This window comes from Fukomys damarensis, unplaced genomic scaffold (assembly GCF_012274545.1).
Source record: "Fukomys damarensis isolate Sample0158 unplaced genomic scaffold, DMR_v1.0_HiC HiC_scaffold_19, whole genome shotgun sequence".
NCBI lineage: Eukaryota > Metazoa > Chordata > Mammalia > Rodentia > Bathyergidae > Fukomys > Fukomys damarensis.
The window spans coordinates 47,768,013-47,792,040 of NW_022900931.1; the positions used below are offsets into that span (position 1 = coordinate 47,768,013).

Consider the following 24,028-nt stretch of genomic DNA (forward strand, 5'->3'; position numbering starts at 1 on the left):
TTTTGGTACCGGGGATCAAACTCGGGTCTTTGTGCTTGCAAGGCAGGTGCCAGAACCACTGAGCCAAATCCTAGGCCCAAGAGCCAGATAATTTTAATGCAGAGAAAGGCCCTTGCTTGTGAGATAAGAGCTGTGTGTTGAAATAGGCAAATTAGACTTAAATGCTATGCCTCTTTGCCTAGTTACATTTTGTTATCATTTGCTGTATTGTCTCTGTTTGTTGTGTTTGAAATTCTTGTAGATTGAGTTCTCTGAAAAATCAGTGACTAGACTACAAAGTAGTGTTTTGTCCTATAAAAGGAAGGCTCCTTTATAGGTCTTTGGTTGATTCTTTGTGGCAATAAAAGAGTCTCTTTTTGCATTGTAAAGCTCAGGTAATAAGTTATCCGACTTCCTCAGGGCACAGTGGGCTAAGGCAAAATGATATTTGCTATTTTTACATGCCATTAATAAAAAAGCAAGTTGAAAATTTGGATTACTGGATATAATATTCGGAATGTTGCAACAGCAGTTGTTTAAGATTCACATAGCATAGGGCTGGGGATTTAGCTCAGTGGCACTGCATCTGCTTTGCAAGCACAAGGTTCTAAGTTCAATTCCTGGTACCAGGGGAAAAAAAAAAGATTCACATAGCATAGAAACAAGCCAAAGGAAGAGGGGAACAGTTGGAGAACAGAACCTCTAGATCATGCTGTCTTTGTACTTTCCAAAGGCTCAGAATTAGAAGGGAGTGGTGTAAACAAGATTATATTGGAGACAGGGCAATTGTACTCCTTCGTCTAGGGTTTTGCCATTGCAGTTTTTCCGTCAGTCCAACTAGGCTTTTTGAAGTACACCCAAATGTGACCAGCCATGCCAGCAGGAAGAGCTGGGCACAAGGCATCATGAGCCTGTGCCCTCTCATCACTGCCAGTACACTTCCAGGGAGCTTGGCACTCACTCATTCAGTAACCTAACTGCGCTTTTCTGTGGTTTTTCACTGTGCACACATTCAGAGCACCCTCTGTCTCAGGATATAAGAACCTGCTGAGGTTAGATTCTAGTTTATGCTGTTCTAGCCATGATGGACAGTTATTTAGAATAGTCTCTCCCAATCCAAATTCTGTGAGAAAATAAGTGCTACTGAAATTACTCAGTGCTTCTGAGACTAGTATGTGGCTAATACCATCCTAGATCAAAGAGAAATTATGATGTACCTAAACTGATGGCCTTAGGCATTAGGGCTTAATTCTTTCCCAGAACACCGGGTTGAGAAGGGGCTTATACTGCTCCACTCTTAAGAGTACGGTTTATGCCACCTGATGTTAGCACAGCATGTTCCCTGTGGTCTAACTAAAGCAATTTGGAGCAGTCAGATGGTTGGATTCTCATTGGTGATCATGAAATGCCCAAGGCAAGAAATACTTCTCTTTATCTTTTGTGGACAGAAAACATTTTGCAACAAATTGAAGGACCTAGATCAGAGGAGAGAGGGAGAAAGTGTAACCCCAGTAGGGTTTATATGTGCTCTTGAATATGTGAATTGCATGGATTATGATACTGTAATTGCTATACTTTGTATATGTGACAGTGCAAGTTTTGTGCTAAGTGCTACACTAATATTATTTGCTTTCTTTACCATTCTAAGTGTTTGTCTCTATCCTCAACTCTGTTAACTTCAAGTAGTCCCTTAACCAGAATGGAAGGAGATGCTTTGGTATTTAACCAAGTAGAAGGAGCTTTTGGATTAGACCTTTGCGCTTAACTGTTTCCTTTTCTAAAACTAGGCATGCTTTTCATCAGAATTCTTTTTGGCTTTGGCTCAAGAAAGTCTGATCATAGGAAGAAAAATTAGCTTTCAGATCTGTCAGGGGCCATATTTCCAAAATAGAAAAGTTCTGAATAAGAGATTGAACACTCCCAAATTTAAGAGGACTGGTGAAAATCCTGATCATTTTGACTATCTCAGAAAGGGATGCTGTGGGCTGGTAGGCAAGCACCAAGAGATGTAGAAATATTTCAGGAAAAGTCATCTCTTGATACTTCTCCATTGAGGATTGAGCCCCTTGGGGCTTGGTGTATCATGAGTCTTTTGTGTTAGCCTGGAAAATCCATTTGTTTAAATTTACAACCTAGATATAAGGATAGGCTACTTTTTAGACCCAGCCTTCAAGTAAACTGACAAATTCTTTTAACATGCTTCACCTTTGCATGTCAAGCCCATGTAATGCAGACTCAATCTTTGAAATGACTACTAAAAAGTATTAATATGCTGCCAGTTCTTGTCCTCATCCCTTTCTCTTTACTGCTCCCCCTGGTTCCCACTGGGAGGCATGCATAAACTGGTCCATTCTGAGAGTGTTCTCTTCTCCCTCTGGATTTGGGTAGCTGCTGCAGAAATTTTCCATCTGTCGTGCAGTCCTAGTGAGTGGCTTGTCGAAGGCTCAAATATTTCTTCTCTAAGTATCTTTTCACTGCCTGTCACTATTCATCTGTCTTTCTCACCCTTCCCCTTTTCCTGGATCATTACACACAAGTACAACAAAGAGTTCCATTCTGTCATACAGCTTTCCTTCTAATGTGTTTGTTGAAGCTTATTGGAGGTGAAGTTCCTCACAGCTGTCTGTCTTTGTATCTTTCTTTGAATCTGTTTTTTACACCAGACTCATTAGAAAAAGTTGACAGATCCTATTAAAGGGAAAAGTGAAGTAAGTGAAAGGAGGCATCCTTGTAATAATGTATTTATGAAGCCTTGGGAGAGTGCATTTTTTAAAAAAGCATCAACTTTATGTCTCTTTACCTGGTGGGTAAATGCCCTTCTTGAACAGGGAGGAAAAAATAATTAAAACTGTCATGACCACTTAAGTTCTTGCTTCTTGAATGCTGAAAAGAGTTTTGTGTGTGTGTGTGTATGTGTGTGTGTGTGTATGTGTGTGTGTGTGTGTGTGTGTGTATATATATATATATATTGATTTATATTGATTTTAAAGAGTGTAATATAGTCATTGAACTTAAGTTTTCATAGTTTCCTACAGATGTCAAAATTTGGCTTGAAACTGCTTAGATTTTTATTTTCAAGGATAGGTTTGTTTTTCTCTATTATAGACTATTCTCTTTTATTTTACAAATGCTAGGTAATTTCATCTTCCATCCCTTTCTGTGCTTCAAAAGATGAGATTTTAGTCCCAACTGTGTTTTCTTGTCTACAAAAGTGCATCATGATATCTGCTTGTCGATCTCAAGGGGTTGTTATTGGAATGAGATCATGTAATATATTGTTGGAGTGCTTTGAAAACTGCTAAGTGCTCTTCAAATGTAAGGTGGTTGTATTGATATCATAATTTTGAGTCTCACTATAGCATAAATAGTCTGCTTTTAAAGATGGGTATAGATGAGCTATAAATGTGGGCCTTCTACAAATAAGATGCTTCCTATCCTGGTATGTTTGGCTATTGTTTTCTTATTTTTGGCTACTTCCTCCTAGTGAGGAGAGCAACCAGAGGCTTTAATGGTAAAATATGTATTTCAGATCTATAACCAGCCTTTTAGGCAAGAATTTAAAAGAATACGATAGTGTTAATTATCCTGTGCCCTGTTGAAGAGTCAAGTAGATGGTATGATACACTTTTTGTATGGTTATCTCTTTTATAGTATTTTATATTATCTTCCAGACCAAATAGCTGTTCTGTCCTAAGTAGGGCTAACTTGTTTCTCTGACCCATTTGGAGCTTTCTTACGAGTTGCTCCAGATCCTTCAGTTTGAGAAACATTGAGCTATGGCCTCCCCAAATGACTTTTCTTCAAAATAATGAGAAAAAGTTGTTACAGATTTCATGAAGTTGAAAGTAGAAACTGAATTTTTACCATTTGAGGCCACGTTTCAAGAGTATTGAAGAATTGAGAGTGAGTATTACCTGAAATTGACAGTTCTTAAGGTGAGGTTTGTTGAGGAAGTTAGCTGTGTTGGAAGTTTTGATTGGCCTCCTGTAGAAAGGAATCCCAGAAGTGGGTCTGGTAAATGTTGAGGGAGCAGAAGAGAAGATGGTGGATATACTTCAGAATTTTGAACATTTCTGTAAATAGGAGCTCTTGAATCTTTTCTTTTTTCTGTCTCCAAATTTCTTTCTCCCCTTCTTTTTTTTGTGGGGGGCAGGTACCGGGCATCAAACTCGGGACCTTGCGCTTGTGAGGCAGGTGGCAGAACCACTGAGTTAAATCCCCGGCTCCCCTTTTTCCCTTCTTCGATGTTAGTCTGTCCTGTAACCTGGTAATGTGCCTTTTGATAACATGTTTACATCTTCATTCCACTCCTTACTCATTCAAAGGCCTGAGGAAAAAAAACTTGTCCCCTGGCGCAGTGGAGTCGGATGTGAGAGGAATAACGGGGGTTGATCTATTTGGAACTACGGATGCAGTGGTGAAGCATGTGCTAGAGGTACTTATCTCTACAACCATTGACTGAGTATGGCTTGTCCTCTAGGGAAAGTCACAGCATGCTATTCATTTGTTTGTTTGTTTTTTAAAACCAGGTCTCACTATGTAGTTCAGGCTGGCCTTGAACTCACTATGGAGCCCAGGTTGGTCTCAAACTTGCAGTGATCTCCTGCCTCAGCCTCCCAAGTGCTGGGATTACAGGCACGTGCCACCATGCCCAACATTTTTTTCTCATTCCTTTAACAAATATTTACTAGGTGCCAGGCACTGTTTGAGGCACAGAAAATAGAACTGTTAGCTCAGTGGTGCTGCTGCCTGCCTTGCAAGTGCAAGGTCCTGAGTTCAATCCAAAAAAAGAAGAAGAAAATAGAGCTGTGAGTGAGCCAATAGAGAAATGAAGCTTACATGTCACCTGCAGACAAATTATGTCACCTTATGAACCCAGTGTGAAAAAGGAAGAAAACTGGGCATGGTCTCCATCACCATCCCCACACAGAGCCTATTCTCAAGCCTCCTAGAAGGAGGCGGCAAAAAGAAATTTAATCTGAGTTACACTAGGCCAACCATGTGTAAGTAATTTGTTCATAATGGGAAAATAGAAAACATAAAGGAAAGAAACTACTTTTTTTCTGAAAGCAAAACACCTATTTTAATCCTCATAACTATCCAGTGAAATATATATTGTTAAATTCATTTTACAGATGAGAAAAGTAAAATTTAGAGAAATTAAGAGTTTAGCAAAATCCACGAATATCTAGTAAATGAAAAAAATAAGATTTTATTTATTTATTTATTTATTTATTTATTTTTGGTATTGGGAATCGAACCCAGGTCCTTGTGCTTACAAGGCAGGCAGCCGAACCACTAAGCTAAATCCCCAGCCCCAAAAATAGGATTTTAACTTGGTCTGTTTGACTCCAGGACCCAGATGCTTTTAATATCATGATACCTCAAAATTACTTCTTTTTTTGTTTGTTTGTTTCTTTTGAGACAGGGTCTCACTATGTAGTTGAGACTGACCTGGAACTCACTATGTAGCCCAGGCTGGTCTCGAGCTCACAGTGATCCTCTTGCCTCCGCCTCCCGAGAGCGCAGGTGCCAGGCACTGTTTGAGGCACAGAAAATAGAACTGTTAGCTCAGTGGTGCTGCTGCCTGCCTTGCAAGTGCAAGGTCCTGAGTTCAATCCAAAAAAAGAAGAAGAAAATAGAGCTGTGAGTGAGCCAATAGAGAAATGAAGCTTACATGTCACCTGCAGACAAATTATGTCACCTTATGAACCCAGTGTGAAAAAGGAAGAAAACTGGGCATGGTCTCCATCACCATCCCCACACAGAGCCTATTCTCAAGCCTCCTAGAAGGAGGCGGCAAAAAGAAATTTAATCTGAGTTACACTAGGCCAACCATGTGTAAGTAATTTGTTCATAATGGGAAAATAGAAAACATAAAGGAAAGAAACTACTTTTTTTCTGAAAGCAAAACACCTATTTTAATCCTCATAACTATCCAGTGAAATATATATTGTTAAATTCATTTTACAGATGAGAAAAGTAAAATTTAGAGAAATTAAGAGTTTAGCAAAATCCACGAATATCTAGTAAATGAAAAAAATAAGATTTTATTTATTTATTTATTTATTTATTTATTTTTGGTATTGGGAATCGAACCCAGGTCCTTGTGCTTACAAGGCAGGCAGCCGAACCACTAAGCTAAATCCCCAGCCCCAAAAATAGGATTTTAACTTGGTCTGTTTGACTCCAGGACCCAGATGCTTTTAATATCATGATACCTCAAAATTACTTCTTTTTTTGTTTGTTTGTTTCTTTTGAGACAGGGTCTCACTATGTAGTTGAGACTGACCTGGAACTCACTATGTAGCCCAGGCTGGTCTCGAGCTCACAGTGATCCTCTTGCCTCCGCCTCCCGAGTGCTGGGATTAGAGGTGTGCGCCACCACGCCTGGCCCCTCAAAAATACTTCTAAATCAAAGCTATCTTAGCCATGATTTTGGCACAGGTTGGGGTATAACTGTATAAATAGGTTATAGGATATCTTTTTTTTTTTATTACATACTTCAGTGCTGATATTTTGGATATATTGCTTTACATAAAATATATATTTAATTTAATATTCTTTTACTTTATTACTGTGGCTACTAGAGAATTATGAATTACTGAATTTCAGTCCTCAGTGCAAAAAAAAAAAAATGAATCACCGAGTAGCTTGCAGGGATCTGTTGTTTCAGTGTCCTTCCATAGCATTTACTGAGCACAGACTGGTGTGTTTGTTGGGGTGCAAGGCAGCTGTAATGCAGCCTGTTTTGGTTGTTCATGCCTTAGCAGGCATGTCTGAGGCAAAAGAAGATATCTTCCTCCCTCTGCCTAAAGTAAGATGTCCAAGGAGGAGTAGCAATTCTGTGATCCTGAGTCAACGAAATGATCCCTGGAGATCTCAGCCCATCTGAGGTGAAGACAAGTGGTACTGTCTCCAGCCCTCAGCCTGCAGGACTCTGTGTGACTGCCTCCAACAAGACCTCAGCTACTCTGGCTCCTGCCATTCACTTAGTGGCTGGTGACCTTGACTGTAGGACTGTGAGCCTCAGAGTTTTCATCCCTAACCTGACAACAGTGGTTGCTCTTTCACAGTATCCTGTGAGGAGAGGATATTTTAAAATCAGTACTTGAACTTTTTGTTCTGAGGATTTCTTTACACCCTTAAAATTTATTTTAAGACTGGGATTTAGCTCAGTGGTGCCACCACCTGCCTCACAGATGCAAGGTCCTGAGTTCAATCTCTGGTACCAAAAAAAGAAATTTATTAAGGACCCCAAAGAGTTTTTTGTTTATGTGGGCTAATTTTAACCATAGTTGGTATTAAAAACTTTTTTTTTTCTTTTTTGGTGCTGGGCCTAGCATGTGCTAAGCACATACTTGAGCTATACCCTCAGCCTAAAACCTAAACTGTTTCAATGCTTATTCCATTAGCCATCAGAGCAATAATGACATTGTTGACCTTCCCAAAGTGTTGCAAAACTACGCTGTACATTCAAGAGCTAATTAGAAAGAAAAAGCAAAGCCTTAAGTGTTATTATGAAAATAGTTTTGATCTTAGAGACTTCCTTAAAGGATCTGGGTGATTTTCCAAGGTTTCCAGACCACACTTTGAGAATTCTGCATTGTTATAAAGTAGATTTTTTTTCTTTTTTTTGGTACCAAGGATCGAACACGGGTCCTTATGCTTGCAAGGCAGGCAGCAGAATCACTGAGCTAAATCCCTGGCCCTAGATTTTTATTTTTGGAGATGTTAATAACTAGCTGGAGAAAGAAGATAAAAGTAGACAAATCAAAAACTAGGCACACTATCGTAAGTGCAAGTGAAGGTAAATAGGGATGTAGATATATTCGGGAATTCCCATGATAATTTGAAAGTTAATTGGATAGATTGACGTAATTCTAATGTTCAAAACCTTACCACAGTGGCATAGTCCCTTGAGTTTTTGTATACAAAGTATAAATCAGAGACATCTTTTATAACCATCACACGATTCATTTGTTTCCTTTGAATAATGATTATAAAGCTGTTTTAGAAGAACCACTTCATTTCTTATATGTTTTTAAACAGGGCCATGACCGTGGTGTAAACTGGGCTGCCTTCCACCCTACTATGCCCCTTATCGTGTCTGGGGCAGATGACCGTCAAGTGAAGATCTGGCGCATGAATGGTGAGTGAACCAGTGACAGTATCACCAAGTCTAAGAAATTGATGATTAGCAGCAAGATAAAGGAGCCAGATTTGCTGTACTTTGCACCTATTTTCCTACTGTACATAATTATCTTATGCTACTTCTCGGAGCATAGAAACTGCTCCCTTTTTTCTTTTGATGGTTTCCTGTTCGTATATGAACATAGTTAAGAGTAAGAATGCATCCATTCACTTGACAAATATTTATTGAGAATCTACTTTGTATGATGCTATAGATCCAGGGCTGAACAAAATAGATAAAGCCTCTCTTGTAAGTAGTTTACATTTCTTCTAAAATGACCACTAGCAATAAATGCCATGTGATTAAATAAAACAGGATATAAGCATAAAGAATGATGAAATAGAGGGTTATACTTGATATAAGGATCAGAATGAGAGAACAGAGACATATGTGAAGATAAAGAAACCTAGCCAGATGTGGTGGTACATTCCTCTAATCCCAGCACTCAGGAGGCTAAGGCAGAAGGATTGAAAGTTTGAGTCCAGCCTGGGCTACATAGTGAGTTCAAGGCCAGCCTGGAATATATAGTGAGATCCTGTTTCAAAAGAACCAAAAGTATTAGATAAATTAATTAGTTTTTGTAATAGGTCAGTGCAAAGGCTTTTGGGTTCAATCCCCGGTAGAGAGAGGTGGGGGTGGGGAGAAAAAGGAAAGGAAAATTGCTCTATTAGAAAGAATTGATGATTTAGTATTTTGTAGTAGTACCTAACATTTGATTGAGAGAACTCTTGATTGAAAATCCAAAAGTTAGAATAGTAGGGACTTTTGATGATTTCATTCTTTTTTGTCCTTCAGAATCAAAGGCATGGGAGGTTGACACTTGCCGGGGCCATTACAACAATGTGTCTTGTGCTGTCTTCCACCCTCGCCAAGAGTTGATCCTCAGCAATTCTGAAGACAAGAGTATTCGAGTGTGGGATATGTCTAAGCGGTAAGGGAGTTGTTGATGTGTGACCAAACCCTGGGGAAAGTCCTGTTCTCTCTTGTTTTTTCTTTTAAAAATTAGATTATGGCACATGCCTGTAATCCCAGCACTCAAGAGGTTCAGGCAGGAGCATCCTCGAGAGTTTAAGAACAGCCTGGGCTCCATAGTGAATTCAAGGCCAACCTGAACTGCATAGCGAGTCCCTGTCTCAAAAAAAAAAAAAAAAAAAAAAATTAAAATACTTCTTTTTATCTCTTATAGTAATCTTCACTGTGTAGAAAAATCAGGTCATCTAATATGTATTAATTTTTTAATCAAGTAGAAATTTCTGTGTATCTTTGTTACCTTTTCATATTGCTGAGACAAAATACCTGGCACCCAAAATTAAAGGAGAAGAGTTTTCACAGTTCGTAGTGGTTTCAGTCCATAGTTGGCTGGCTCCAAGGCAGGCTGACATGGCAGATGGGCAGGGCAGAGGTGAAACAGTCCATGACAAGCAGGTGGGCAAGAGAGGCAAGAGCAGCAAGCAGCAAGCCCAAGTGAATTTAGCAGTTCTTTCTGCACCTTTTATATTCTATCTATGCTATCGGGCTTAGAGCAAGTGCCAAACCAATCAGTAGACTGATTTAGTAATCACACACCTTTAATCCCAGTACCACACACTCTATATCCAGGCCTATCCATGCTCTAAAAAGCCCCCTACCTATCATCACATGAAGCTTTAGGGGGACATCTAGACACAAGCCATAGCACTGTGTATTCTTTTTATCATCTAAATTTAAACATTCTTATCCTTCCCCCCAGTTTTGTAGCCATATAGAAGAAATATAACATGAAAACAACAGTATAAAATTATGATGAACAGGGGAAAATTGAAATTTCAAAATAATTGGATCAGTTTAAAGTTTTTCTGTTTCTTGGTAGAATTTATCATATCATGTTGTATACCTTTTTTTTTTTTGTACCAGGAATTGAACTCGCTTCCTTGTGCTTGCAAGGCAAGTGGTGGAACAACTGAGCTAAATCTCTGGCCCCTGTACACCTTAAATTATGATGTGTAATTTATATGCCTTGATTTACTTTTTAGTCTGCTTTTAGGCTTACCATTCATTTTTTTTTTCTTTTCTTTTTATTGAGTTTATTGGTACAATCTAGGTATACAATACAGTTACATTCATTATTGGGATCCTGTACCTTTACATAATAGGTCTTGATTCTCATTTTTTCCCCTTGTCCCTGCCCTCCATTCACCCCCTCCTCCCACCATTCAATTTTTTTTTTTCCTAGAAGATTTCAAAAAATTAATATTTTTCTTTCCTAGGACTGGGGTTCAGACCTTCCGCAGGGACCATGATCGTTTCTGGGTCCTGGCTGCCCACCCCAACCTTAACCTCTTTGCAGCAGGTAAGGGCTATTCATTTTTTTTTTTTTCTTTTCCTTGCTTCAGTTCAGATTTTTTAAGTTTTGAAATGATTATTCATTTGCTTTGTCTCTAAATGTCTAATAGGGTAACAAAGAGAAGTAGAATTTTTCAGAGTAACTTAGATTACATTTTTCCGCTTCTCCCCCCTGCCACTTTTACTTCCTGGATAGTATCTTTTAGTGCTCTTTCTCTACCAAGATCCACATAGTCGATTCTTTTAAATTAGCTCCTCGAAGTTGATAGGAGGCTAATACTGGACACTTAGAGTTCTCTGACTGAAGGGATGTAAAAAGAATTAACATATGTTATATACACATAGCAACTCTTCATAATGAACGTAATCATTATGTACTACAAACATGCACTAATACAAATAAAAATTTAAAAATAAAATAGGGAAAAGAAGAAAAAAGAGGTCTCAGATTGATAAGCTAGAATATTCATTCTTAAACAAATACCTGTGGAGTCCCAGACCCTATTCTGGGTGCCCATGTTTAAGCAGTGCATAAGACAAAGTCCTTCCCTTAATGAGGTTTTCAGTTGTTGTTCAAAGAGATAGACCATAAACAGTAAATATATAAAATGTGTGGTGAAATGCTTTGAAGAAAAATTAAACAAAAATATAGGAAATAAAGAGGAACAAGTATAGGGTCTGCTACTTTGTACTGAGCATTCAGAAGGGTGAAAGGGAGCTGGGCACCATGGTGCACACCTGTAATCCCAGCATTCTGGAAAGCTGAGACAGGAGGATTGCAAGTTTGAACCCAGCCCAGCAACTTAGCGAGACTCTTACCTCACAATTAAAAAGGAAAGAAAGAAAAGAAAAGGGCTGGGTGTGTACCCCATTTGAAAGTCCTACATTCACTCCCCGTACCCACAAAAAAATGAAAGGGTATGGGCAATAGGAACAGCAAATGTGAAGAACAGGTAGTTGGACGAGAAGTACTTAGAATGTAGTGGAACATCAGAGAGGCCCAGGGGAGAAGAGCACAGTGACTGTCAGACTAAGTGTTAGGAAGTGCAGCCGTCCGAGATTGTGTATTGTCATACAGACCATGGGCGGAACTTTAGATTTTATTCTGAGTGAATGGAAAGCCATTGGAAGATTTTGTGAGGGAAGTGACACTACTTTGTGTGTAGGGAGAAGCCGGTAGAACAAGAACAGAAGGGTTCTCCGAGGGACAGATGATGCCAATAGGGAGAGAGCAGAACTTTAAAACTATCATTCATGTTTTAAGCAAACACTCTTTATGTTTTTCTTATTTGCTAAGGAACAAGGGAGGTGGGAAGGTATAATTTCTGCCTCTCTCAATGTAGTGGAGGTGAGAGACCTACATGACTACAGTGCAGGTGATAAGTACTGTAATGGAATTCATACATAGTGTTGGGGAGCACAGAGAGGGCTGTGCCTACATGTGGCAGTGTGATATGTTGTTAAGAAAGGATACACAGCTGGGTGTGGTGGCGCACGCCTGTAATCCCAGCACTCGGGAGGCTGAGGCAGGAGAATCACTGTGAGTTCAAGACCAGCCTGGGCTACATAGTGAGTTCCAGGTCAGTCTCAACTACTTAGTGAGACCCTGTCTCAAACCCCCCCCCAAAAAAAAAGAAAAGATACACAGAGAATTATCTGAATAAAGATTCTAAAAATTAGGAGGGTCAACAAATACAGTTTAGTATTATATTAGTCTGTTGCTAAAACAAAATACCTGGCACTGAGCGTTTTATAAAGTAAACAGGTTGATTTAGCTCATAGTTTTGGAGGTTGAAAGTCCAAGATTTGGTCTGTTTGTCTCCTGGTGAGGGCCTGTTGGCTGTGTTCTGACCTGCCAGATAGCATCAGGGCAGGAGTGCATGCAAGAGGGAGATTACTTGGCCAGACAGGAAGCCAGAGAGGATTCTGAAGATGAGCTTCCCAGTGGCCTCATCACATTCCTCTAGCCTTTCCTGTCCCTCTTAAAAATTACCACCTCAGCACTGCCACACTCAAGACCAAGCATCCAACACACAAACTCTTGAGGGACAAACTACCTCCCAACCATAGCAGGTGTCTTGTCTTTGATTTTAGCGTACATATATGTAATCCTCACCCTGTGTGTTCCTGTTTCTAGCTTGCTGTTTTGCCTGTAGCTAATTGTCTCCTTTCTTCTCTTACCCTCCAGGCCATGATGGTGGCATGATTGTATTTAAACTGGAACGGGAACGGCCCGCCTACGCTGTTCATGGCAATATGCTGCATTATGTCAAGGACCGATTCTTACGTCAGCTGGATTTCAACAGCTCCAAAGATGTAGCTGTAATGCAGTTGCGGAGGTAAGTCAGAATTGTTTTTTCTTTTCAAAACCTTTCAGCTGTCACCATGATACATTGCCCATAAATAGGCTGTTTCTGTTCAACAGCCTTTTGGATCTCATCGCCTGTCACACATGGAATCCCCATTGCAAAGCCTGCTCAGTTTAAACCCTAGCATGGTAGCTAAGGAGGTGGCCCTGATAAACTGGGAATTCCCCTGACAACCCTGGGGTGGGGAGGAAGTTGCACCGCTATAGTTTGCCAAATCTGTTACAAACCAAAGAAAGTTCCTTGGTATAGAGTAGCCTAACTTGGTATGGGCCTTTTTGCTTTTTATTTGGCATTTCTACCTTGAGGGAAGAACTCATGTTATAGTGAATGGTAGACCTAAATGATTATAGTACAGGGTGATAAGTACTGTGGTGGAGGTTTGTACAAAAGTTACAGTTTTCCTTTGCTTTCCAGCAAAATGCACACAACCCTAAACTAGAATATATGTCTCCGGAAACTCTTAACTCTGAAGATTTGATAACCTATGGGATGCCTGGCAAAAAGAACTGTCCCTTTGGAAAGCCAGCTGCATCAGCATGCTGAAACATTCATGGTGGCAAACCTTGGCATGCGGGTAGATAACCACCCTCAAGCATCACTACAATAAAACGATTGGTTTGTGGGAACAATCCAAGGGACGAGGGAAACCAGCCAGAGACAGATCATACCATGTTACTCTGTGGTGTCCACTGTGATTATGTGTAGGAATTCATTCACTAGCAAAATCAAACCCACTACAGTAAATGCTAGCCTTACCCTCTGGGGAATAAATGTTTGCTTTTTTGAACTGTAAGTTCAGAACCCTTCATGCAGTGATGGTGAACCTTTAAGAGACTGAGTGCCCAAACTACAACCCCAAACCTACTTAATTATTGCAGAGTGCCAACACCGCCCATATGTGCACTGTTATCTGATACTCAAATGTTGGGGTGACTAGGCTCATGTTCCAGCAGAAAGGACTTTGTATTCCCACTGCAGCACACATGCCATAGGTTCCCCACCACTGCCTTAAAGAAAAGAAGAGGAAAAATACAATATTTATTTATTTTTATTCCTGATTATAAAAGTGATGGACAGGTACAAGATCCCGATGATGAATGTTAACTGTACTGTATACCTAAAATGTACCAATAAACTCAATGAGAAAAAAAAGTGATGGACATATGTATAAATACTGGAGTGGCACATGTCTATAGTCCCAGCCCTTGGGAGGCTGAGGCAGGAGGATTGCTACAAGTTCAAGGCTACCTTGGGCTACATAGTGAGTTTGAAGCCAGCCTGGACTATGTGGTGAGACCCTGTGTCCCAGAAAAAAAAAAAAAAAGATTGTATAAGTAGAAAATGAAGAGGTAATTCATTTCTTCCTTCTATTCTTATATCTATTCCCTGTTTTCTTTTTCTTGATTTATCTCCAGTGGTTCCAAATTTCCAGTGTTCAACATGTCATACAATCCAGCAGAAAATGCAGTCCTGCTGTGTACAGTAAGTAACCTGTGAAGTCCTTCTAGATTCTTCTCATTTTCCATAGATAATCTTTCTTATGCCTTTAGGGCACTACAGTTGGCTTCTTAGAAGCTATTTACTGGTCATTTCATAAGAGCTAATACAATGAAAAATTGAAAGCTTACACTAGGTGGGCTTCGGTTGTTGTAATAAGCATGTTGAAAGTTTGTGAACTTAGATCTTTCATAAGGCTAACAGCATCTAAACCTAATGAAACATTGAGATAAATGATCCAGATCACTAAAAGTGATGGAGAGAGTGCTTAATCCTTCTCTTTGTGTGAAATTAGAATGATGATTTTATAAGCTAGCTCTTTTCAGAGAATTTGCCTTCAGAGTCATTAAAGCCCTCTCTGTTTCTTGCCGTACCATATGCAAAAAAAAAAAAAAAAAAAAAAAAAAAATTCTAATTTTAGTGTCTTGGTGATCAAATTTAAAAGAATGAAAACCACATAACTTCTAGTATCTATTCTTGGTCCTTTAATATATAGCAATCCAATTTTCTCTTCATTATTATCTTTAATGTCTTTTTTTTTTCTTTTTAAGCAGACCTTTAAGTTGACAAATATTCTTAGGTGGGACACTAGAATATTGGGGTCTTAGTCTTTTAATTTGTAGAACAGAGAGCAATCCTTGTTTTTACTCATATGATAGCTCTGTCTTTACAGGATAACAGAAATAAAATGGCATCAGTGCTAAGTAGTTTGGCTAAGAACCCTACAATTCTTAATGTGGAAATAGTCAAATGCCCTGTGGGCGAAGGGTGACAAAAGTATAGTTTCCAACAGTTGCCTATATAATGGAACAGTTTCTCTGTCAAATAAGCTGGTATCTTGGGTACTTCTCACTAACATTTTAATTTCCTTTTTTCCTCTTCAGAGAGCCAGCAATTTAGAGAATAGTACCTATGATCTCTATACCATCCCCAAAGATGCCGACTCCCAGAATCCTGATGGTAGGCATCCTCTTTGTCTGCCCCTCCTGCTCCCAGCTCTCCTCACCCACCTCATCATTCCTCTTCAAGTTTCTCACATTCCATCCCGAAGCTGTGGCCACATCACTCATGTCTGTTGGCAGGTGCTGCTGATAGTTGCATCAGAGGCAACCATGGTGTGAAATATTCATGTTCCTCTTCCATTTTATTACCCCAGCTAGATATATATATTTTATAATTTGGTTATTAGAAACTCTCCATTTTCTCTTTCAGCACAGCGTGTTATCTTAGTTTATTGTCAGATGATATGACTTTCACCCTGGTAGTTTCATTTATTTAAAAATGTGGTTCCAATCTGCAATGTCTCATCCTGGGACTAGGGATTTATACTCCCCCATCCACTTCCAGATCCGATTTGCTGCTTCCTGCATGTCAAAAAGACGAGGCTGGTAACAGCCCCATGCCCCACCTGGGATCCTAGGATCCAGCTGAGACCACTGCCTACCTCTTTCATCACCACCATCCCTTGTTGATGTCCTTGCTATCAGAACTTGCTGACAAACATTCTCAGGATGGATTCAACTCCAGTTATGCTCCTTTTGGTGTACTTGCTCCCGTGGGTTTATAGATGTTACCAGGTCAGAGGCTTACGCTGCAGGTCCCCAATGATGCTAGCGTACTTTGATGATATTTTAGAGCCCTTTAGCATATTCCTAAGAAATACTTTTCTAGCTCTGTCCCTTTTGTGGATACCACCAGGTCATTATTGTAAGTATAATTCACTTTTTTTTCCCCAATCCCTCTCCCCGCCCCACCTCAGGACTAGAGATCAAATGCAGGACCTTGTGCTTGCGAAGCAGGCGTGGTGCCACTGAGCTACATCCCCAGCCCTCCTGCCTTTGAAATAATTAATGCATCATATGCAACCAAAGGACCAACTTCTGACTGCTTAGTTAGTAGGATATTATCATTCAGTCACTCTTTTAAATATCACCATACTGATAAAGAAATATATATGTATTTTGTATCTATAAATCAGAGTTTTTCTTATAAATTAGTCAGTGAAGCTGTTTCTGACCAAATCTTCCCAACCCACACCCTTGCTTTTTTTTCCTTTGAACTGTTTATGATTAGTATAGTTTTACCTTTGTTTTGTCACCACTTTTCTATTCTCTGTCCTTTGAGGGAGATCATAATTAGTAAAGTGATGGGCCTCAAGAAGAAGAGAAAGCAAAAGCTGGAGTAGTGTGGTTTCCTGGCTCCAAAATGGAAGTATTGGTTATGATAATAATTAGTTTTATAAATTGCCTGCTGCTCTAGGTGCCAGAAAAAAACAGGGCAAAGCTGGAGAGCATGGTCTGTCTGTTTTTCTTCTGTTACAATAAATAAAAGTATTTCAGTGCATCCTTTACAAGTTTCTCAGAGAGTAGAGTGTCCATTTCAAAATTCTAATCAGCCACAGAACTGAGGAACATTTTATAACTCTCTTCAGAGCCATAAGAATGGGTATTTACAGAGCAACAGCTTGGTGCTAAACACTGTCCAACACAGAGCTTGCCTGTCAAGATTTGTTGGGGGGGCTCTGCCCCACCCTGCCCTACTAGGAGGCCTGCGTTTGCATGTTAAAAGCAGCAGAGCAGCTGCATCCTGGGGAGGGGATTCTGTCTCTACTCCAGCTTGTTCAGATAGGAGGTCCTAGAGTTTGACAGGCTGCTTGCTGTGCTGCAGCTTGGCCTGGGAGGCCCTGCTCGTTAGCTTGATAGAGTGTGCTGTCTCCCAAGATCGGCAGCCGTCTGCCAGTAGATGGTATTGTCTGAAATGCAGCCGCTTGGCCTGCGGAAAAGAGGCTTGGCAGGGGTGGGGGTTGGAGTTTGGAGGAAACTGATGGGGAAAAGTCACTCAACAGTAGCCTCAGGTTATGGCTGAATTAGTTAGGCAGCAGCTGAACTGGCAAAGCCAAGATGGCAGACAGTAAGATTGGCAGTTCCATGGCACCTGACTCTGTCACCTGCCAGTGGCTCACCACACGCTTCTACCCTTTGGTTTTGTTCTCCTCAGCTCCTGAAGGGAAAAGATCCTCAGGCCTGACAGCCGTTTGGGTTGCTCGAAATAGGTTTGCTGTTCTAGATCGGATGCATTCGGTGAGTTAACACTAAAAGTGAAAAGCAGTTTGAGGACCCTACTAGTGGCCCATGTGTTGTAAAATAAAGGACACTGTTTTCCTTTATTCTCCCCCTGAGCAGTTGTGATCTTCTTGTATTGGCTTTCCCCGCTCTCCCTAAGTTCTACTCTAATCCCCCTGGAGAGAAAGGCTTTAAAGTTGATTTTTATTGAGTTGATACCACTGTGGCTCTGGGTTTAAAGGGCCCAGCTAAAGTCACTCTTGATTACAGGAGTCAAAACTGCATCAAAAGAAAGTAGGTGGGCTATATGACGAGGAGATCTCCTTTCTTGTCCTGCCACCTCCGTTGGTACTTGAAATGTAATAGGTCCAGCATAAGATGAATAAAGGTCTTTGAAAACATCTAACAAAAATTTAAGCCCTAAAACTAATGTTTCAAAAACACAGTAGCACACATGTTATCCTAGCTCTCAGGAAGACTGAGGTAGGAGGACTGCAAGTTTGATCCCAGCCTGGGCAACTTACTGACTTACTGAGACTCTGTCAAAATGAAAAATAAGCTGGATATGGTATAGTTCTCCATTTCAAGAAGCTGAGGCAGGAGGATCTCTGCAAGTGCAAGGCCAACCTGACTTACATAGTGAGTTCAAGGCCAGCCTGAACTACATAGCAAGACTCTGTCTCAAAAAATAGAAAAAGAAAAAGGGGTAGAAGATGTAGCTCAGTGCCCAGGGCCTGGGTTCAATTCCTATTACTGGGGAGAAAAAAAGGAGAGTATCTTGGAATGCTCTACCTGGTGTGGTGATGGAATTAGACGGAAAAAATACTTAGTTTATTGCTGAGGTACAGTTACTGAAGAATGTCATCTTTTGTCATCATCTGACTTCTCTTACCCCTAACTATAATATAATTTCAGCTTCTGATCAAGAATCTGAAGAATGAGATCACCAAAAAGGTCCAAGTGCCCAACTGTGATGAGATCTTCTATGCAGGCACAGGCAATCTCTTGCTTCGGGATGCAGATTCCATCACACTCTTTGATGTGCAGCAGAAGCGGTAATGTGACATGTGCCTTTAAGCAGAGAGGCATGTGGTAGGGGGAGTGGTGAAAGCAGGAGCTCCCCTGTCCACTGAGTGTGTTTGCCATGTGGCTTGACCGTTTCTTCTATAACTTGAAAATTCTTTCCAGGCACTTTTTCCCTTTCGTCTTGCACATACCACATTACAGCTGTTTACTGTGCTTGTCTGTTTTAAAGTGCTTATCTGCACAAAGAATGCTCTTGGGCCTTGGAGTGAAAGAACTCAGAGATGAATAGCACAGTTCATATACTTAAGAGTTTATAGTCCAGGGATGATCACAGATATATGCAAATCCTTAAAAACACAAGGGGATGGAGAGCAAGGGTTGAAAAAGAGGGGAGTGCTTGATGTAAACCAAAATGTTTTGAGTAACCGAGCTACTTGGCAGGGAATGTCTATTTGGAATGACTTTGAGAAATGGGATTTACCTTCATTTGAGGATGAAAAAACATAGATCATAGTTGTAGATCATGTTTGCCTCTCTCCTATCTCAGGACACTGGCATCTGTGAAGATTTCCAAGGTGAAATATGTCATCTGGTCGGCAGATATGTCTCATGTGGCACTACTGGCCAAACACGGTAAGTCTTCATTATATCCACCCTGATTTATACTCCCCTCCTTCCCTTCCCCACCCCACCAGTCTACTGCACTCACCCTGTCCAACAGAGCACTCATACCCTTTGCCTCTTACAGCCATTGTGATCTGTAACCGCAAATTGGATGCTCTGTGTAACATTCATGAGAACATTCGTGTCAAGAGTGGGGCCTGGGATGAGAGTGGGGTGTTTATCTATACCACAAGCAACCACATCAAATATGCTGTCACAACTGGGTAAGTGAATCACTTGGGGTACAAGTAGAAGAAGGTGGCTCCTCATCCTGTCTCAGGAGATGTAACTGAAGTCCTGTGCAAACTTTCTTCATGGAGAAGCCTTTGGCACATGTGCTAGTGCCATCAGAACATTGCTGTTTAAAAAAATTTCTTGAAATTGTTGGGCCAGGGATGAATTCAGTGGCACCACGCCTGCCTGATAAGCACAAAGTCTTGAATTTGATCCCTGGTAGCAAAAAAAAAAGAAAAGAAAAGAAAAGAAAGGGCCAGGTATTTAGCTCAGTGATTCCGCTGCCTGCCTCAAAAACAAAAGGACCAGAGTTCAATCCCTGGTACAAAAAAAAAAAGAGTCCGGGCATGGTGGCGCACACCTATAATCCCAGCACTCGGGAGGCTGAACCAGTAGGAGCACCATGAGTTTGAGACCAGCCTGGGCTACACAGTAAGTTCCAGGTTAGTCTCAACTACATAGGGAGACCCTGTCTCAAAAAAAAAGAAAGAAAGCAGTTTTAGTTTCCCATCTGCACTGTGGCCCTTATTGATCACAGACCCATGTTTCTACTCAAAACAAACATTCTGGTTTTTATGGTAATTTCTTCCTTGCTTTCCTTTGTAATTTTACCACCCAGTGTGTGTCTTAATGTGATTTAGTTTTGCCTGATTTTAAACTGTATATAAGTAAAATCATATTGTCTACATTGTTTTATATCTTACTCCATGTTTTGTTTATAAGATTCATCCTTGTGGTTTTAATATATTTTATTTTATAATATCCTATTATATGATTGTGCCATTGTCAGTTCTAATTGATGAGTAGTTGAGTGATTTCTAGTTTTGGGCTATTACAAACAATGTTCTTTTAAACCTTCTTTTACATGTTTGCTGGTACACACATACATTTCTCTAAAGTGTATTCCTGGAGTAGAATTGCTAGATCATAGAGTCTGCATATCTTCACATGGAGAACCCATTAATTTTCAGTATTTTTTCTAATTCTGTGTATGCATGTAAGGGTATAAATTATATATCAAGTATTACATTATACCAACAAATTTCAATCTGTGATATTTTTATTATTCAATTCAAAATATTTTCTGCTTTTCATTATCTTTGTATGTTATATGTACCTTCATATTTAGCTTTATTTTACTTCCATTTGTGACTTTTTTTGTTTGTTTGTTTTTTGAGACAGGGTGTTGCTATGTATTTCAGGCTAGCCTTGAACTCACTATGTAGCCCAGGCTGGCCTCAAAATCATGGCGATCCTCCTGCCTCATCGTTTGTGAAATATAAGGAAGGAATTACCTGTCCATAGTGGCCTACTGATTGTATATTAGAATTTAGGATTTAATTTTTAGGTCTCATTTCTATAGTCCCATCTGTTACTCAGCCCCTAGAATAACAGATTACAAAGAAAGAGCGTACCATCTACCCCAACATACAAAAGACTGAAATGAATTTCAGTCTCTTCTTATGTACACCACTGCTAAGTGACACTTGACGAAGGTAATAAAATAAAAGGCTGTGCCATGGGCTTGTTCAGTTTTTTCACAGGCTGGATCCCACCTCCCTGAAAGTTCTGCTGTCTATTCCCCTATTCTTAGGGACCACGGGATTATCCGAACTCTGGATTTACCCATCTATGTCACACGAGTGAAGGGCAACAATGTGTATTGCCTGGATAGGGAGTGTCGTCCTCGGGTACTCACCATTGATCCCACTGAGTTCAAATTCAAGCTGGCCCTGATCAACCGAAAATATGATGAGGTAGGAAACGAGGGTTACCCTGGAATATTAAGAGGGGCAGCACTGCTGTTCCTGCGAGTGATGTTTCCTGCCCTACCTAACTGACACTATCTAGGTACTGCACATGGTGAGGAACGCCACACTGGTAGGCCAGTCTATCATTGCTTACCTGCAGAAGAAGGGCTACCCTGAAGTGGCACTGCATTTCGTCAAGGATGAGAAAACCCGCTTTAGTCTGGCACTGGAGTGCGGAAACATTGAGGTGAGGATGTGGTCATTTTATAAAACATGAGAGGGTGGCAGTGGGAAAGCGTTACTCTAGGCTTGCTTCTTTGGCCAGGATAAGGATTTTGGTTTTTGTTTTTAGCTGTTAGATTGAGCCATCTTCCTATTGCTGTTCTTCCTACTGACTTATTTTTTGTTTCTCATGTCTCAGCCTCTGCCACAGCATTTCCACCATTGTTGTCATTCTTCGTCTGAGTTCAGTAACTTCCAAGATAAAAGCAAGACAGTATAAAATTTGAAAAAAAAAAATGCACTATCTCCTTGGCACTTAATTTTGATTAGGTGGAGGAGTGTGTGTGTGTTACCGGGGACTGAACTGAGGACCTTGTGCTTTCAAGACAGGCAGCAGTACAACTGAGCTGGAAGGAATATTTATTAAATGTTGAAGCTCAGAGGACACAGGTATCATTTTCAGATGAGGAAAGAGCTTAAGAATATTGTTTTTTCTATTTCTGAACTTCCTTCTTTTATAATTTCTTTTGCCTTTCCTAAAACCCCTGTGAATCTTTGAACTTGGCAGGCAGGGAATGATTAGATGAGCAAGAACTGGCCCTTTGGAATCAGTAACTGCTAGGTGATTTGTGGCGGTACCGGGGATCGAAATCTGGTCCTTGCACTTGCGAGGCAGGAGGCAGAACCACTGAGCTAAATCCCCAGGCCCTAGTGATTTTGTTTTAAAAGTAAAGTTTTAGAAAATATCTCAAGATGAGAATAATGTGATACAATTCTTCTATTCATGGATCTAAAGAAATCCTGTTTGCTGGCCAGGGATTTAGCTCAGTGGTGCTGCCACCTGCCTCGCAAGCACAAGGTCCCAAGTTTGATCCCTGGTACCAAAAAAATAAAGAAAAAAAAGAGATCCTTTTTATAGTTAAAATTCTCAACACTAGGCTGAAAGCTAGGAGCTATTAAAAGTACAGGGAGGGCATTCTCTGGGAAATTTTTTTTTAGAGACATGTGCTTTGACTATAGTGTACCTTGTTTTTAGTCACAGAGGATCCTCCACGGTATCCTCTGAACACTAATCTTGGGGGTTCTTTAGATTGCTCTGGAAGCAGCTAAAGCACTAGATGACAAGAACTGCTGGGAGAAGCTGGGAGAAGTGGCCCTGCTACAGGGGAACCACCAGATTGTCGAAATGTGCTATCAGCGTACCAAAAACTTTGATAAACTTTCCTTCCTGTACCTTATTACGGGCAACCTGGAGAAACTTCGCAAGATGATGAAGATTGGTGAGGCCCCTAAAACCACTATTGGGAGAAGGGGTTTTGGGGGGAGGTAAGTCGGGGAGAGAAAACTAAAGAAAGAAAACTGCCAAGCTTGGTGGTACACACCTGTAATCTTAGTACTCAGGAGGCTGAGTCAGGAAGATCACCACAAGTTTGAGGCCAGCCTAGGCTACATAGTGAGTCAAGGCCAGGCTAAACTACATAGTGAGACTCTGTCTCAGCAAACAAAAATAGAAAGAAAACCTAAGTTGTGTTTCTTGACTTGCCACAGCTGAGATCAGAAAGGACATGAGTGGCCATTATCAGAACGCCCTATACCTGGGTGATGTGTCTGAGCGAGTGCGGATCCTAAAGAACTGTGGACAGAGTAAGTAGCTCCTTGGAGGCCCTAAGAAGTATTTTTTTTTTCCCCTGTTGCATTATTTATGTATAGTGGTACAGAATTGCCCTTTCAGGAGACATTTCATGTTCATACAAAGTTTAGATTTTTCTTTAAAGCCTAAGGGAGTTACAGCCAGAATATCCACTCTGGCCTACACCCCTAAGAGAACCGTTAGTCATGGGGAAGACAAGAGGTTTTGAAAGTCCTGGAGGAAGCTGACCGTGGCGGTGCACGCCTGTAATCCTAATTACTTGGGAGGCTAAAACAGGAGGATCACAAGTTCAAGGCCAGCTTAGGCAATTTAGCAAGACCTTGTCTCCAAATAAAAATTTTTTAAACTGGCTGGGGATATAGGTCAGCAGTAGAGTACCCCTAGGTTCAATAACATATACATAAAAATTAATAAAATATATCTATATATATGTCTCCTAGAGAGACACTTTAGTAAATGTAATTGGTTGGAGGCATTAGAATTTTATTTCTTTATTTCTAGACTGTTGAGTTCACTCCTTATTTATACATGTATACATTTAAGGAGATTTTGTTTTGTTTTTTGAGAAAGCACTAAACACCAAGCACTATAGAAGCATTTGAGATACATACAGGAACAAAGTAAAAACGAGGCAGGACCAGGCTCCTCTAGTGGAGGAGCGAAAATGGCCAGATTGGGGATATATTTTTAAAATAGAAGCAATGTGACTCTTCTCCCTCCCCACCCCGCACTGAGGATTAAACTCAGGACCTTATGCTTGCCCGGCAGGCGCAGCACCACTGAGCTACATTCTCAACCCAATATTATTACAGTGCTAGTTGTAGGGTGTGTGAGAAGAGTCAGGGAGGATCCAAGATTGTCATTAACGTTGATGATAAATAACTATTCATTACCAATTAATTTCTGTATAACAAGTTACTTGAAAACTTAGTAAAGGTTGAACATTCCTAATCAAAAAACCCAAAACCTGAAGTGCTTCAAGACCCAATATCAACATGATGCTTAAAAGATTTTGGATTTTGGAACATTTTGGATTTCAGATTTTCAAATTAGGGGTA

At 40.3% G+C, this 24,028-nt stretch overlaps 1 protein-coding gene across 3 annotated transcripts in view; it reads left to right on the forward strand.

Moving 5' to 3' along the window:
- The window catches only part of Copa (COPI coat complex subunit alpha), a 44,781-nt gene that overhangs the window by 13,633 nt on the left and 7,120 nt on the right, over window positions 1-24,028 (forward strand). For 2 of the 3 annotated variants that reach the window (XM_010616660.3, XM_010616661.3), the window contains exons 7-21: window positions 4,305-4,414; window positions 8,032-8,131; window positions 8,969-9,104; window positions 10,420-10,502; window positions 12,684-12,834; window positions 14,280-14,346; window positions 15,246-15,321; window positions 17,359-17,441; window positions 18,339-18,478; window positions 18,997-19,082; window positions 19,171-19,336; window positions 20,941-21,103; window positions 21,198-21,344; window positions 22,410-22,599; window positions 22,868-22,963. In XM_010616660.3, the coding sequence (XP_010614962.1) occupies window positions 4,305-4,414; window positions 8,032-8,131; window positions 8,969-9,104; window positions 10,420-10,502; window positions 12,684-12,834; window positions 14,280-14,346; window positions 15,246-15,321; window positions 17,359-17,441; window positions 18,339-18,478; window positions 18,997-19,082; window positions 19,171-19,336; window positions 20,941-21,103; window positions 21,198-21,344; window positions 22,410-22,599; window positions 22,868-22,963 (1,794 nt within the window). The remainder of the gene's footprint in view (window positions 1-4,304; window positions 4,415-8,031; window positions 8,132-8,968; window positions 9,105-10,419; window positions 10,503-12,683; window positions 12,835-14,279; window positions 14,347-15,245; window positions 15,322-17,358; window positions 17,442-18,338; window positions 18,479-18,996; window positions 19,083-19,170; window positions 19,337-20,940; window positions 21,104-21,197; window positions 21,345-22,409; window positions 22,600-22,867; window positions 22,964-24,028) is intronic. The other variant, XM_010616662.3, reaches the window with a different exon arrangement.